The following is a 15606-nucleotide window of genomic DNA, read 5'->3' on the forward strand; positions in this document are numbered from 1 at the left end:
TTTTCAGTTACTTGTCTGTATGTTCATGCATATTTTAATTTTTAGAAAATTTGAGAGCTGAATTACATGGGATTTACTTCAAGAATAGCTTGTGGGCTTAAAATTTATTTGTATTCATATACTTGTTACTAGTTCACTTCTTTTGAAATAGTTTTGTATAAAAAAACTCCAAACCAACCAACCCACATGCTTTTTCATACAGCACCTGTCACAGTTACTGCACAGTCATTCTCTTAACCTTTGTATAATGGCCCTATTGTTATATATAAAGCAATCTTTAGGCTTTAGAATGGAGTTGAAGAAAATTCTGGAAGTTGGTAAAAAGTAGGTGGGCTTTGGGTAGTGATTCACTTCTTATCAAAGCAACTAACTGCCAGACCTGGACTGACCCATCACGTATGTTGCTTGGAGGCAGTTTCATTAAATGAACTGCATCATTTAATTCTCAGGTGAGAGATTGAGAGTCAAAAAACTGAATTTGGTATATTTTTGAGTCAAAGGGTGCCTGGATTAAAATTTCTATATAAATTTCACGAAACTAGCAAACTTTTGTTGCTTTGTAGTATTAAACAATACAAGTAGAGATAATCATACCAGAGTTGAAGAAGAGATAGAAAGTAGTATAACTGATTGATAAAAGGCCTGAATATATTAGAACAGAAGAACCTTATTTCAGCCATCCTTGTTAGGATATAATCTGCGATGGAAGACTGTCTTTTCAGACTTAAGCATGGTTGCTTTAAGGTCAAGAAGTTTTTGTTATTTCCCAGAAACCAGTCAAAAAGCCCTTGTCTCTACAAATATGTAAATTCTACTTTCCTGTCTGCTATCAGAAGGAAAGAAGCATTTATTAATCTGGTGCTAAAACAGAAGAGGAAAAAACATTACACCAAGAAACCCAAGCAACTCAACATGCTTCTCTTTCCACTACAATGAAACAATAAACAGCATTGACATTTAAGGCATGCAAAATGTGATGAAGGAAGGAAAAAAAAAAACGTTGTCTAGAATAAAAAGATATTCTCAAATACGTAGTGCAAGATGTCCTTAATAAATAGATAATAGTATGCTAATCTTACTAGTTCTTAAGAGACTAATTCTGTTATTTTGTTTCTTTGTATTTAGTTCTTCATGGCCTTGATTTGGAAAGTGAGCACTGCATCTTTGAAAATCTCAACGGTACTGTGAATCTAATACCACTGAATGGAGCACAGTGTTCTGTGAATGGTATTCAGATTACAGAGGCCACTCAACTAAATCAAGGTATTACCCAGCACAGTGTCATTTTTGATACAGCATCTTTGTTTCTTTCTGGCAACAGCACTGAAAAAAAACCCTCTGTGTGTATAAAGGGGTTATTGTTTAATTATTTTAATTCCACATCTTCTCAACTACAGCCCAAAATCATGAGGAGAGCCATGGAGTTTTTGTTCTGTCAAAGAATTGCCATTTGGTAATGAGAATTCTTTACTGATTTAAGCAAATTCATAATCTTGAGTATGATTTGATAGTTACCCTTTGATTTGATTCAATGTTTATGTATAAAGCGAACTCCATGCCAGATTGCTTAGATGGTTGTAATATTAAGAAAAAGAGTATTTGTCTCTAAAGGACTCAATGTCAGAAACACCCCTGTCCTTCAGGGAGGACTTCCCGAGCTTCAGGCCGGTCCTGCTTAACACTGTTGCCAAATCCTCTTGTACAGCAGGAGTTTCAGCTGGAGTATCTGTTCCCAGCAGATGTAGGGAAATGACAAAAAGGGGAAGGCTAACCTGTAGGGAGAAGATTTAGAGTTACAATTTTAATAGAAAAGCTTTACAATCTGGAAATGAAAAAGCAGCTGGGACAGCTGGCAGGAAAGGTATATTGTGTTGGCTTGGAAAGGACTGGCTAACAAGTAAGCTGGTGAGTGTTGCAGCAAGGTTCAGGATTGTTTTATCTTCCAGGAGTGCCCAGAGTGTCTTCCCATTTAGCAATGAGCTGAAGATCTTTTAGCAGTGGGGCTGTGACACAGCTCAACTGCTGAAAAACAACCTCACTTTACTTTCCTGGAAAGAAGTCTTCAGAGTAAGCTTATTCTAACAAAGGAAGAACGCACTGTTGAACAAGGAAAGTCTTGCATCTTTTCTGAACTCAGACATATACTTCAGAAGTTTGCTTTCAGAAAGTAAGGAGTTTTGGTGTAGAGAGGGGCTGTTGCTTTTTTAAAGTGTCTATTTCTTCATGCAAAATGAGTGGCATATGTGCTTGTTTCTGTTACAGATACTGGGAAAAAAAAGCCCAGCCCCTTTTGTCTTATATCTGGATAAAGCCCACTGATAAATTGTTAGCAATAGAAACACTGACATTAATGGCAAGTTACACCGTAAACAGTAAGAATTTAGTTGCAATGACTCATCTTTACTTTATCCTACTGCATTCTGATATTCTGATATTCCACCTAGTAATGTGGCAAAAAATGTTACCATTAATTATTTTTATCTTCATTTGAAAGTAACTGAAGGAATTTCATAGAGGTCCGCACTGTCATAAAATCCCCCTCCAGGCAGTCAGCAAGAGCAGAACAGAAAAACATTTGGGACAACGGTGGGCATGTGAAGCAGTGGTAGACCAGAAACAGCTTTAGCTCTTTCACTAGTGCAGTCATGACCATCATGGACTCCTTTTAATTTGCTTACATAAAAAGTATGCCCAGCACACTTCGCGAAGGAAAGGTCAACCTGCAGCATCACATAAATTACAGAGGTGATATCAAAATGACTTTGCAGTACAAACTTACATACAGATTTATGAAAATCTAATCTTTTTAAGATTAGACTGAGGTAAAGAGTTCCTGTGGTCCAAAACTAAGGTGTTGGGTAGATGGTGAGAAGCAATTTTGTGACTGTAGTGCTTTTTGCCATTTATTCGCCAAGACTGGATGGCCTTATTTAGATTGATATCACTAATTAAGCTCGTTTTAAGAGGAGCATTCCTTATTAAGGACAGCCTTTCATTCTCAGATGGTAAGAATTTGTCTGCAGTAAACAGTCTAAGTGCAGGGTTTTTTTGTATTGTGAGTGTTATGAAGTCCTTTCTCTTTTTAAAAATGCCTCACACCGACTAACGATAAATGCTTGTTTTTGTGGTGGTTAACTTGGAAGACTTCCACATTGTGACAGTAGTGACCCTTCAGGGACAATGTATTTCTTAGTAGGAAAGTTTTACTTTTGGTGCCTTTGTCTTTAAAATAGAAGAATTGCCCAGAATCACATTATTTGTGACCTGTACTATAACTGATTAAATACAATAATGGATGTGCATTGAACAATATGAATTATTCAAGGTTCTTCCCTCAGAAAGTAACTATTGGGTATAAAAGTCTAATAATCCTGTTTTGAGTGGTGATAAACTTCAATGTTTTTCTACATAAAGAAGAAAAATGTGAGAGTACAGATTATGGAGAACTGAAGGTTTTGGTGCAGGTGGATTCAAGCCTGACTGTAATCATTAGGGAAGGGATAACAGCAGTTTGTTCTTAGTCCCATTTATGGATGTTCCCATTGCATCTGATGCCTTCTGGCAGGCTCCAAAATAATAGTGTTCAATTGTGTATAGGTCAGATTGGGGCATCTGCTTCCACTGCTCCCTCCACCTATGTTTATTCTTCAACTGAACTGCATGAACATGGTTGACCTTTGTGTGTGAGAACATATGTAGGGCTTTTTATTTTTTTTCTAAGTAGGAAGAGAAAGGACTAAACTGTCTACATCAGTTAACATAGCTGTGACGATGCATCGCTGTATACCTGAATTGTCAAGATGCATTTTCATTTTGTTCTTGCTTAATGGAAGTCTTTGTGTACGTATTGCATGTCTCAAAAATTACATGGTATTTTCAGGTACAGAATGTTGTCAGTGAATGGTTTGTGTTTTTCTCATCAGGTGCTGTTATATTACTTGGAAGGACCAATATGTTTCGCTTTAACCACCCCAAAGAAGCTGCTAAGCTAAGGGAGAAAAGAAAGGTGAGATTAAATCAATGTTTGGGAAATTTCAACCTTTTCACAGTTTTCTTGCTAAGATAGACATACCTTGATTGCCGTACAATACTTTTTTTTATTTACTTCACATACTTTAGTTAATATTTCCTCGAGTGAAAAAAAGTAAGAGTTTGTGAGCACATCAGTGTTTGTCTAATACATTTATTTTATGGTCTGTTGTTAGAGTGGACTGCTGTCTTCCTTCAGTTTGTCTATGACAGATCTTTCAAAATCTTGTGAAAACCTGTCAGCAGTTATGCTTTATAATCCAGGGTGAGTATATTCTAAAATGCAGCTGTTAAAATTCCAACTGTTCTTCAGTTTAGCAGTTTGAATGTTCCAAATGTCAGTAATAGAAAATATTTTGTTCTCAGGTTATGCTTGTTAAATAATGGGCTTCTGAATAAAGCCAGAACTTTTCAGAAACATTACTTGAACTAGTCCATGCTAGAAAATGGGGTGAAGGGGACACGGAGGAGCTTTTATCCTGCTTGAAACTTGCTTTTCCTGGGATTTCTCTACTCAAATGCAGGAAGTGTAACTGCACCAGCAGAACAGCCACACTGATAGATCTAACGCAGAGAAAGTTGTGGTACCTGGAATCCAGGAGGCAACGTTTGCGTTATAATCAAGACAGTTCAGCATGATAATGACATGACAAATGTTATGTTTACACTTTCTTCTGAATTACAACTTAACTATTTTTCCTGAGGAAAAATACATTGTAAACTGAAAACTAAGATTTCTTGAGTTCATATAATAATTTCAATAGAAGCATAAAAAGGCTGGGAAATGAATGGCGTTTGTTCTCACTATATACCTCTTAGGTGGCCAAGTTAGGATGTGGAAAACAGTTTTATTATACAGTTACAATGACATAGACTGCTTATTGTAGAGAAGCTGTTTTTAATGTTTTTATCAGTGTTCTTAAAGTGACTTACAGAGAATGGTGGTTTGTTCAATTTTTTTTCCAATAACTAGTGCCTATGTTTTGAATTGAGTGTGAGATGATGCACTTTAACCACCTGTGTGCTTTTGAAAAATTGGCCGTGAATTGAATTATAGGCTTGGATAGTGCAGCTTTATTCTGCAGTTTTACTGTGGGGTTGCTTTTTATCCTTTAGAATTTAGGAAGATTGGACAGGTGATAATAACTACAAGTTAAACAATGTCTTAAATACAGTGAGTATGTGTAATAATGCTGCTTCACCTGTAGCTGTTGCACATTGCTACTGAGTTGCTTACAGAGATCTTAAGATAGAGAGCCAGTTGCTGATAAATTACATCTTTTCTCAGACAGAGATGAAAGAGAAAATCAAAAAAGTACATGTATATTTTTTCTATTTCTTTAGTTTTTCAAATAGTTTGATCCAAAAACTTACAGTGACAGTTGCTAGTATATTTTCTGTGGGCTGGGGAAAATTCCTCGCTGTTGTTACCTCTGGTTATTGATCAGCTACTGTGGGCTTTTCCCCAACTAATAATGTTACTCTGCTACAATACTGTTATGAATAGTTACATTATATTGCACAGTACTGACCCTGACTTTGCAGTCAACATAGAGTAGGACAGATTGTTTCAGCATTGCCTCACTTTTAGTCTTTCAGATTTGCAGCAAAATATAATAGATTGGGCAAGCCCCAGTTGAAGGTGGGATTAAGAATGATTTCCCTGCCCAAGGAGTTCATACTGTCTTCAGATAATGCCAAATTGTGTCTTATAGAGAGGATATATATATTTTTTTTCTAAAATAAGGGTTACGGGGAAAAAGAGAGAGAAGTCTGGAGAGTTACTTGGTTGTCTCCGATGGAGTAGATTGCAGCAAATTCTTCTTTTTCCTTGGTATGTTTTGTGGAATATAGCTTCTTTTTTCCTTATCAGTTCTTCAAACATCTTGCCTTGCTTTCCTGGAAATCAATCAGTATGAATAATCTAAGTGAATTATTAATGTATGCAGTAATTTTTAGAAATGATGCCATTTTTCCCATCTAATACTTCTTGTAACTTTTACTTTCCTTTCTTGGGTGTGATTATGAGAGCACTGTTACTGTTGAAATTGAGGATAAGATTAGGTGAAATAATCTTGATATTCCTGAACACTTTCATGCCTGTGTTTTATTAGACTATAAACTATGAGCAGAGGGTTAATTATTGATACTCTCCTGCTGGTCTGTGTTCAGTTAGTCTTTGTGAACTGGCTTGCAGGAATAGATACTTTGTCCTGCTTAATTTGTGAACACAAAAAAAGATGATGCTTAAGGCTCACATTACAGGAGGAATGCAGGTCTGCATGACTGTCACTTGCTTGTGAGCAATAAAACCTGAGGTTGTTCCATAGTCACTGTTATGTACATATGTTTTTCTGAGTGAGGAAACTCATGAATCAGAATAGTTTGGGCTGGAAGGGACCTTTAAAGGTCATCTAGTCAACTCCACTGCGACAAGCAGGGACATCTTTGACTACATCAGGTTGCTCAGAGCCCCATCCAACCTGGCCTTGAATGTTTCCAGGGGTGCGGCATCTACCATCGCTCTGGGCAGCCCGTGCCAGTGTTTCACCACCCTCATTGTGAAAAATTATAAAAAGAAGGTTGGCCTTCTGGGCTGTGAGCGCACAGTGTTGGCTCGTGTCCAGTTTTCCATCCCCCAGCACCCCCGAGTCCTTCTCCACAGGGCTGCTCTCAATCCCTTCGCACCCCAGCCTCTATTGGTACTGGGGGCTGCTGCAGCCCGGGTGCAGGACCCTCCACTTGGCCTTGTTGAACCACACGGGCCCACTTCTCAAGCTTGTCCGGGTCCCTCTGGATGGCATCCTGTCCCTCAGCTGTGTCAACCACACCGCTCAGCTCGGTGTCATCTGCAGGCTTGCTGAGGGTGCACTCAATCTCACTGTCTATGTCACTGATGAAGACATTAAACAGTACTGGTCCCAGTGGTTTCATATTCATAATTTAAACTCTTACCCCTATCTTTAGATGCTCTTACCCGTGTTTAAAACAATAGATGCTGTACTGGGTGATATGCATTGCCCACGCAGTGCAGAGGTGGGTGTTGTCCAAATAGATCAGTGATTTTAAAAAAAAAAAAAAGAAAAAGAAACAACCCCAACCCCAAAAACCCGCACAAACCTCAGATATGACTTCTTACTGTTTTTATGACTGCTGCAAAGAGAAGGTAGGCTCTGAAGTTTGCACTGCAGATGAACCTTCCAGTAGAAGAAAGCATTTTCCATAATTGATGCATCTTTATGGACAGCAATTTGGCAACAGCAGCTTTTCAGCTTGGGCTAGGGAATGACAATTTCTGATGTGTTTATGTTGATGCTAACACTGTTTTCTTCCCATCTCATTCTTTGTGACAACACTGTGTTTTTTCTGATCATGTGATGAGCTTGTCCCAAAGAGGTAATTCTGCAGAGGGGATTCTTTAAAGGAATTCTTTAAGGGGAACAGGTGGGTAGGGTAAATACAAGTTAAAGTAAAGAGTATGTTTTAGATAAAGCAGACCCCAAGCATTTAGGCTTTAGTAATAATTTAAAGCCAATGGCATTGTAATTGTAAAGAATTAGACGGCTTGCAGAATGCTTGAGCTGTGTGCTTCCAGCTAGGAGTGCTGCTTAGCAAATACAGTGCTGCATTGGTTATTCTGAGTGGTGACTGTGTCCCGCCTGGGTAAAACATTCAATAAATCTGATCTCTAGGTATCAAAGGGAGGGTAACTGTACCCAAGGTGTTAGGTGGGGGGTGAGCATCTTGATTCCTGGAAAAGTGCAGATGGGAAAGAATATCTTACACTAAATTTTGTTTGAACTTTGTTGTTTTCATCAGGGACAATGTAGGACGTGGCCCTTTGGTATGACCCTGTACTACAATAGAATGTAGTAGCAGTTTCTCATAATGTAATGGTATACTGCCCACCAGCAGTGTAGATCTAGATTCATTAGTTGGCCCTCTGGTTTCTTTTTGTGTGACTTCTGTAGCTGATGAACATTCTGCCTGTTGTTAACTTAGAACTTTAAAGACCACCTTTTCTTCTAGCTTCCATATGGATAACCTAAAGACAGGTGGCTAGATTTGCAATTTCTGTAGGTTGCAGTGAACAGCTTATAAGATCTAGCATCTTTAACAATCAATGGCAGAAGAGTCTGTAGGGTATTACCTTCAGCTGTTGTGAAAGCAAATAAATGATGGATCTTGCTTTTACTCTATCTGTAGCTTTCCCATATGAAAATCAGACTTATCTTTAATTGTGTTTTCAGATGTGTGGTCTTTGTGTGACTTTTGAGGTGTGTGCTTGTACATGTTTTGTTTGGCTGTTGATTTCCCATATGTGGAGATAGCAGCATAAAATTTTGCCTTAACTTGCAAAATTCTTTGTTCTGCTTGTTCCCAGTCTTTGTCTTTAATCTGGTGTCATGCAGCACTGCTTCAGATAATAAGATTTGGATAAAATAGAATTTTGCACATAGATTTACACTGAAGATTTCATTTGTGGACATTTTGTAATCTACATTATACCGTAACTCTAAAACCACTCATGAGAAACTTTGGTCTTGTCATTGATTTAGTGTGGGGTTTTTGTTTTATTTTTGAATTAATCTCATAAACTGGGCTACTGAATGGCATTGTAACATCATTGTAGTCCTGCCAGTACTCAGTCTTTGCTAACGGATGTAGTACCAGATCACACTTTTGTGCTGTGTAAATTAAGCTATTGTAGTACTGTGCTAGTAGAACTGACTTCCTTTCTTTGCTGCTTATCTATACTGCTCTTATCACTAGATATGGCACGTTTTCCAGGAAAATGGTGTCTGTTTAATTCAACACTGATCAGATTAAGTTCCTTTGTGGAAGATCTACAAAAGAAGAAAGAGTGGATTCTAGTCTTTAATATCTGTATGTTTCTTTCTTTTTAATTTCAAGCTAATATTTTTTTTTCTATTCACAGTAGTGATCACAGTAATAAAGAGAATAGAGGTTATATGAAAAAGATTTTTATTACAGATAGACTAAACTGGAAGACATCAGTCTTGTATCTGTGCTTTGTAAAACTAGTAGTGGTTTGCTATAGCCAGTGATTTTTTTGGTGATGCTGAGATTTAGTTTTTTTTTTTTTTTTTTTTTTTTTAAACTAACTTCTCAAACAAGGTTTCTGCAGTCTGCCTGCCTGCCCTGACTCCCCAGATTCTCCCCTGTCCTGAAAGAACTTTAAGTACATAACCAATATGAATCAAATATTGCAGAAGTAATGGACTCAAAAGCGGTGAATTCCTAAGTGTATTGAGAAAACAGGCAGCCAGCTAAGTAAGACAGGCATCATTATCACCCCTGCAGAAATAAAGGCTGTGTGATGAGTGCCTTTGATAGAGAATAGAGATGCTGGGAATAAACCCATGGTAGGAGAGCCTTTAGGGGAGCTCAGACCTCCTTAGATTCAGTGGTAGCAGCAAACCACCAGGCTGGGTTAGCTCTTCTTTTCATAGTATTTGCTTGTCTAGAATGCATTAAATGTGCATTTTTAAAATAGCTAGGTGTAGTGTTTGGAAGCTGCTGATTGGGGTGTTGATGATGCTCCTCCATATTTGGCTTTGGGAAACAGCCGTTTTCACTGATGAAAGAACCACTTCTGCATAGTTCTTTCCTCTTTTCTGAACAACCTTTTGAGCACCACCAGCCTCATTTCAGTGTAAGGTAAATCTGATTGTCGTGATATCACTGTTGATGGTATTAGAGACACTTCCTCAAAATGAAAATCACAGAGTTTTCACCAGTGACCTGTTTTTATAAGGCTGATTGTTCTGATGGCTCATTTTCCTTGTATCAGATCTCAATCAAAAGCTAGTTACCATTTTTATGCTTATACAAAATATGCTTGCCAGATTATGTACTTTATAGGACAGTCAAAATATTAAAAGATTTTTGGTCAGGGTTTTGCACATTATGTTAGCTGATCTGAAATGTTTTACTTCATTACGGCTTAACCAAGCATGGGAATACTTGTAAATCATCTTTGCCAACTGTCTAAGCAAAGATGGTCTACATCTGACAGTGCCCAACAGGCATCCACATTTCCACAGACCAGGGCTATATTCCGCAGGATCTGTACTTTGAACTGAAGTAATGATGAATATAGTAGCATTTTTCAGCCAAGCCTAGGAGAGAAGTGATAATTAACAGCTCTGAATTGCAGAGGTAGTCCATAGCCAAAACAAGGGCTTTTGAGGTGGAGCTTAAAAAGAGAGAGGGGGAGCCAAAGTGCATGGTAACCACTGAATTAAGCTTTTGCTTTCTGAAGGTCCCTTAAGAATGCTTTTTGTTCTCTTTCAACTCTTTGTGGATTTCGTATTACTGCTACAGAAAATGTGATCAAATTAAAAATACCATCTCTGTTTGTGCTGTAAGGTTGAGATAGTGCCCATCCTAGCCGTAGTTTTAATGCAAATATGAAGGCACTCTTGGTGAGACATTTACATGAAAGCTCTGAATGTCTGGAGTTGTATATAAAAATCTGTATTTGCTAATCTCTCAGGAATCGTGGAAGGCATTTTTTAGAATGAATTTATGAGAAATAGGGAGAAATATAATTGGTTAAACTAGTGTTTCTCCAGTATTGCAGTGGTTGCAAAGATGCTTCTTGAGCCTGTAGGAATCAAAGTTAATTTAAATTGCTTTATATATGTAGATTATTGGTGTATTTTTTGCGTGTTTCCAAGGGCAGTTCATTTTTTGTTTTAGGCATTTGTATGATTTTTAGAAAGAAATATTAAAAATACCTTATTTTTAAAAAACCTGTTTACAAAATTGCGGTAATGACATCTTAAACTGAAGTTTGTCAAATACTTGAAGTTAACTTGTGGTGCAGTCTTGCATTTTTTCAGTGTTTATGGACTCTCTCAGTAATTTGCAAACTCCTTAAGATGTAGCAGGCCTGAAATAACTGGATGTTTGTGTATTTGGTTGAATATTTCAGTCCATATATAGATTCTCTGTGCTTTTTAAGTATTAATTTAAAAAAATTTCTGTATAAAACCATAAATCTTTCAAAGGAAATTAAGAGAAAGGCTTCTGTACGACTGTAGTAAGAGCTGATATTAAAAGTGACATAAAATACTCTCCCGTAATTTTTCAGAACCTTATCAAACTAAAAACATTAAAATCTCAAAATATTTTGGATAAAAGGGTTTGTATGGTGTTCTGTGCTTGAAAATTGCACTTTGCAGGAATCTGAGGTTTTTTCAACCCCACTGATTACATGATGGTAATGTTTGAGTTTTTTTCTTTCTCTTGTGTGGAAAATGAAGAAAAACTACAAGCACGCCATAGTGTTGTTACACAGCTCTTTCCCTTCTCAGAAGTGGCCAAGTTAATAAACCATAGGAAGAGGAGCATCAATTTAACTGTCATTGGCATTTGAAAAGCATGTTTAGAAAGAATAATTATTAAAATTTTACTTTCGAGTTGTAATGTGACAAATGTTCTATGAATCTAACCAATTTAATGTCTAATAAAACAAACTGTTGTTGACTTTAAAATATTCTGTGCCACTAATATGTTTTCTCTATCAATTCCTTTCTTAATTGATCGCTCTGTTTCCCCCTGCCTCCCATGGCAGTCTTTTCCCTGTAAAAGGACCGATCTGTCTAAGGTAGAGAAATTAAATTTCTATGTATTGATTGCCATGTCCACGTGTAGTTAACTTGCAGAAGCTATGCTAATCATTTACCTGTCTTGTTTAACTTTAATTTTTAATTTTTTTTTTTTTTTTTCCCCACGGGAAATTAATTTTCTGTTTGTACCCATGTCAGACAGCATGATATCTAATTTGTAACCCTAATGAAGGAAATATTTTCTGTTACCGTAGAATGTAGTTTTAAAAAACATGATTTGTACCATTGTTATAATCTAAACACACACTGAATTACATCGTATCATCCTGTTTTTTTGATATTCAGGAAATAATAAAACCTTTTTACTTTTTTTTTTTTTTTTAATCAGGCTAGAATTTGAGAGACAACAACGAGAGGAACTTGAAAAATTAGAAAGTAAAAGGTAACATTATTCTCTGTGGTCTTTATGTGTGTGTGTATGTATATATAGATACATGTTATAGAATCATTTACGTGATTAATTTGGAGTCATGGTGTTACTCATCACGCAGAGGATCCTGATATAAATAATTTTATTTTGCTTTGCCGTTTATGAAGATTTTGGTTATTTTATTGAACTGTTTATTCTTATTGATTAGTAACAGATGAGCAGAACTGTATCTAACTGTGATCTTTAGGAAAGAAAATATCAAACACAAAGCTATGAGGAGGAAAGATTATACAAATGTAATATATTACTCTCTTAATTTTCATGGTGTTATTTTAAAAGATGGCAAACTACATTCTTTATTCAGATCTTTTTTATGGTCTAGTCACCTTTGGATTGAATCTTGATTAGAAAAACTCACACTGTAAACTCTGCTTCTCTTAAATAAAACTGTAGTGCTGGTATGGGCATACCAATCATACTTATCAGAAAGTTATTTCGAAATCAGTTTGAAGTACAAAATAAAGTATTGTTGTCAACTGGCAAACTGAGCTGACTCTTCTGGCTCATCATACCTGCTAAGATTTTAGAAGTAATAGCTCTCACTTTGTTGCAGATCACAGCATTGATTAGATTCATAAGCTGAAACGCACTTTCTGCCATTTCAGTTTTGGACTGCTTGCTCCATTTTGAAAGAACTGTTTATATGGTTTTTCTGAGCTTAATTTAGTCCAACTCTGAAACTCTGAAGCATTAGAAGACATCAGTCAGAAAATGATGCAACAGATTCACTGATATCTATCCTTTTTGCTATGTTGATAGGATTTGAATTCAGATTGCACTGAAGTTACTTTGCTTGTGCTTTAATTTATTTGACTTTAACTTCACACAAAATAACCAACGGACTTGCAGGTCGTCTCCACATGTCTTCAGGCGATTGTATTATAGAGATAATGGTGACCTTAAGGCCTTAGTCTGTCCTCATTTGGAATTCACTAGAGCCTTTAAAAGAGATTGCACAGAACATAATTTGTCTTAAAGTAATTTCTCTCTCAAATACGTCTGTTCCTAATCTTGTAATCCTGTTTAACATTAATTTAGTTGGGTTGACCTAAAGAGGAGACGTTGTTTTAATTTGGCAAGTCAAATTTCTAATCAATTTCTTTTGTACAAGTTTGTGTATATGAAAATGTACGTATATATAAAAATAGATATATATTTACTCTTCACTGCATACATGGATGTGTACTATCAATATTTTTATTGGATTTGACAGAACGAATAGTCTAATTTTCTACATAAGTGCTATATAACATGTCTTCCTGTAACTTCATATATCCACAACTTTTTATGTTGAGATAGACTATAGGAATCTCTTTACCTTTTGTGTCATGCATCGAGTCACTTCCAAGCGATGTAAGATCTTAACCTGTGGCAAAACAAAAGTGTCAACAAAAGTTATATATACTGCAAAATCCTTGTCCAAATGTTCTTAACTTCGAAGGTATTTGGATTTCAAATATTGCATGTAAATGTTTCACTGTAGGAAACAAATACAAGAGATGGAAGAAAAACAAAGATCTGACAAAGCAGAACTTCTACGAATGCAGCAAGAAGTAGAGTCACAGCGCAAAGAAACAGAAATAGTACAGCTGCAAATCCGAAAACAGGAAGAGAGTCTGAAACGGAGAAGTGTTCACATTGAAAGCAGGTTAAAGGATTTGCTGGCTGAAAAAGAAAAATTTGAAGAAGAGAGATTACGGGAACAACAGGAGATAGAGCTTCAAAAGAAAAAGCAGCAGGAAGAAATTTTTGCCCGAGTCAAAGAGGAGTTACAGCGACTACAAGAACTTAATCATAATGAAAAAGCAGAGAAGATGCAGATTTTCCGTGAACTAGAAAAACTTAAAAAGGAAAAAGATGAACAGTATGTTAAGCTGGAATCAGAAAAAAAGAGACTTGAAGAACAAGAAAGGGAACAGGTGATGCTGGTGGTTCATCTAGAAGAACAGCTTCGAGAGAAGCAGGTCATGATAGAGCTTCTGAAGAGAGGGGATGTACAAAGACTTGAAGAAGAGAAAAGAGATCTTGAAGATATTAGAGAATCTCTTTTGAAAGTCAAGGAAGCCCGATCTGAAGGTGATGAAAACTGTGAAGAGTTAGAAAAAGCACAGCATGATATTGTGGAGTTTAAGAGAAAACAACTGGAACAGTTGACTATTTTGGAAAAAGATTTAGTTCAACAGATGGATCACCTAGAAAAGGAAATAGCAGATGCAAAAAGAGTTCTAGAACACTTAAAATTTGCACATGAAGAACATTTAAATCTCAAGAGAGGTGATGGAAACTTTGTGGATGCCGCACTCAAGGCTGAAGAAGTTGACAAGATAAAGCCAGCAGAACACAGGCTTCAATCTAAAGTGCGCCAGCTTGAGTACCTGAAGAGTAATCATTTGCCAGCTCTGCTGGAGGAAAAACAAAGAGCTTCTGAAGTCCTTGATAGGGGCTTGCTAGGGTTAGATAATACTCTCTATCAAATAGAGAAAGAAATAGAAGAAAAAGAAGAGCAACTTGCCCAGTATAGAGCTAGCACAAGTCAGCTGCAGCAGCTTCAAGAAACCTTCGAATTCACAGCCAATGTAGCTCGTCAGGAAGAAAAGGTTCGGAAGAAGGAAAAGGAAATCCTTGAATCAAGGGAAAAACAGCAGAGAGAGGCGCTGGAGCAAGCTGTTGCTAAGTTAGAAAGGAGGCACTCTGCTTTGCAACGTCGTTCGACGATAGACTTTGAAATTGAAGAGCAGAAGCAGAAGCTTGCCACCTTGAACAACAGCTGCAGTGAACAGGCAGGCCTGCAGGCTAGTCTAGAAGCAGAGCAGAAAGCCTTGGAGCAAGACCGAGAACGGTAAGTGTAATGATAGCTTCAATTTATTAGAACCTATTCACAGGAAGTTCACAGGAAGTTAATCATTTTATACCTTAGATTTTGAGAGAGCGATTTGTTCCGTGTCTCAATGTTAGAGTTCCTTGATGAGTTTCAAATAGTTTACCCATAACTGAGACTCTGTATTGCTTTTTACAAGATTATTTCTCACTCACTGATTTCTGTTGTGTTTGGATACTTACCCTTAGCTGTATAGTATTTGCATTAACCATCACAGTACACTTATAAATTGTTTTACCTATTTATAAAGCTCAGTCAACCTGATGTTCTATCCTTACTGCCAACTGTGTGTCTTAACTGATGATGCACTGAACACTTCTGGTATTCAGAGTAAACAGGTGTAATCTTTTATTTTTTGTTACTGGTCTCAGGGCTAAATAAAATAGAGTAGCCATATAGCCATGTAAAATTTAATGGTGGTTTTTAAGCTTATTTGAAAATATACAGAGCCTGTAATCAGCCCTATGTGATGACAAACCCTGTTAGGTACAGAAACAATGTTATCATTGTGATATCTAGTAGCATAACATTCAGCCTAAATATGGGGGGCTCAGACAAAAATAATTCACGTAAAGAAGGGTCTTCCTATGTGGAAGAGGAAGAAATCTTTT

General features: G+C 36.8%; 1 protein-coding gene across 4 annotated transcripts in view; it reads left to right on the forward strand.

Moving 5' to 3' along the window:
• KIF16B (kinesin family member 16B) overlaps nt 1-15606 on the forward strand; it is a 143945-nt gene that overhangs the window by 66697 nt on the left and 61642 nt on the right. For 3 of the 4 annotated variants that reach the window (XM_042789555.1, XM_042789553.1, XM_032994769.2), the window contains 6 exons: nt 1126-1263; nt 3924-4006; nt 4206-4294; nt 11633-11665; nt 12016-12069; nt 13601-14956. In XM_042789555.1, the coding sequence (XP_042645489.1) occupies nt 1126-1263; nt 3924-4006; nt 4206-4294; nt 11633-11665; nt 12016-12069; nt 13601-14956 (1753 nt within the window). The remainder of the gene's footprint in view (nt 1-1125; nt 1264-3923; nt 4007-4205; nt 4295-11632; nt 11666-12015; nt 12070-13600; nt 14957-15606) is intronic. The other variant, XM_042789554.1, reaches the window with a different exon arrangement.

This window comes from Tyto alba, unplaced genomic scaffold (genome assembly GCF_018691265.1).
Source record: "Tyto alba isolate M040663 unplaced genomic scaffold, T.alba_DEE_v4.0 Super-Scaffold_16, whole genome shotgun sequence".
Taxonomy (NCBI): domain Eukaryota; kingdom Metazoa; phylum Chordata; class Aves; order Strigiformes; family Tytonidae; genus Tyto; species Tyto alba.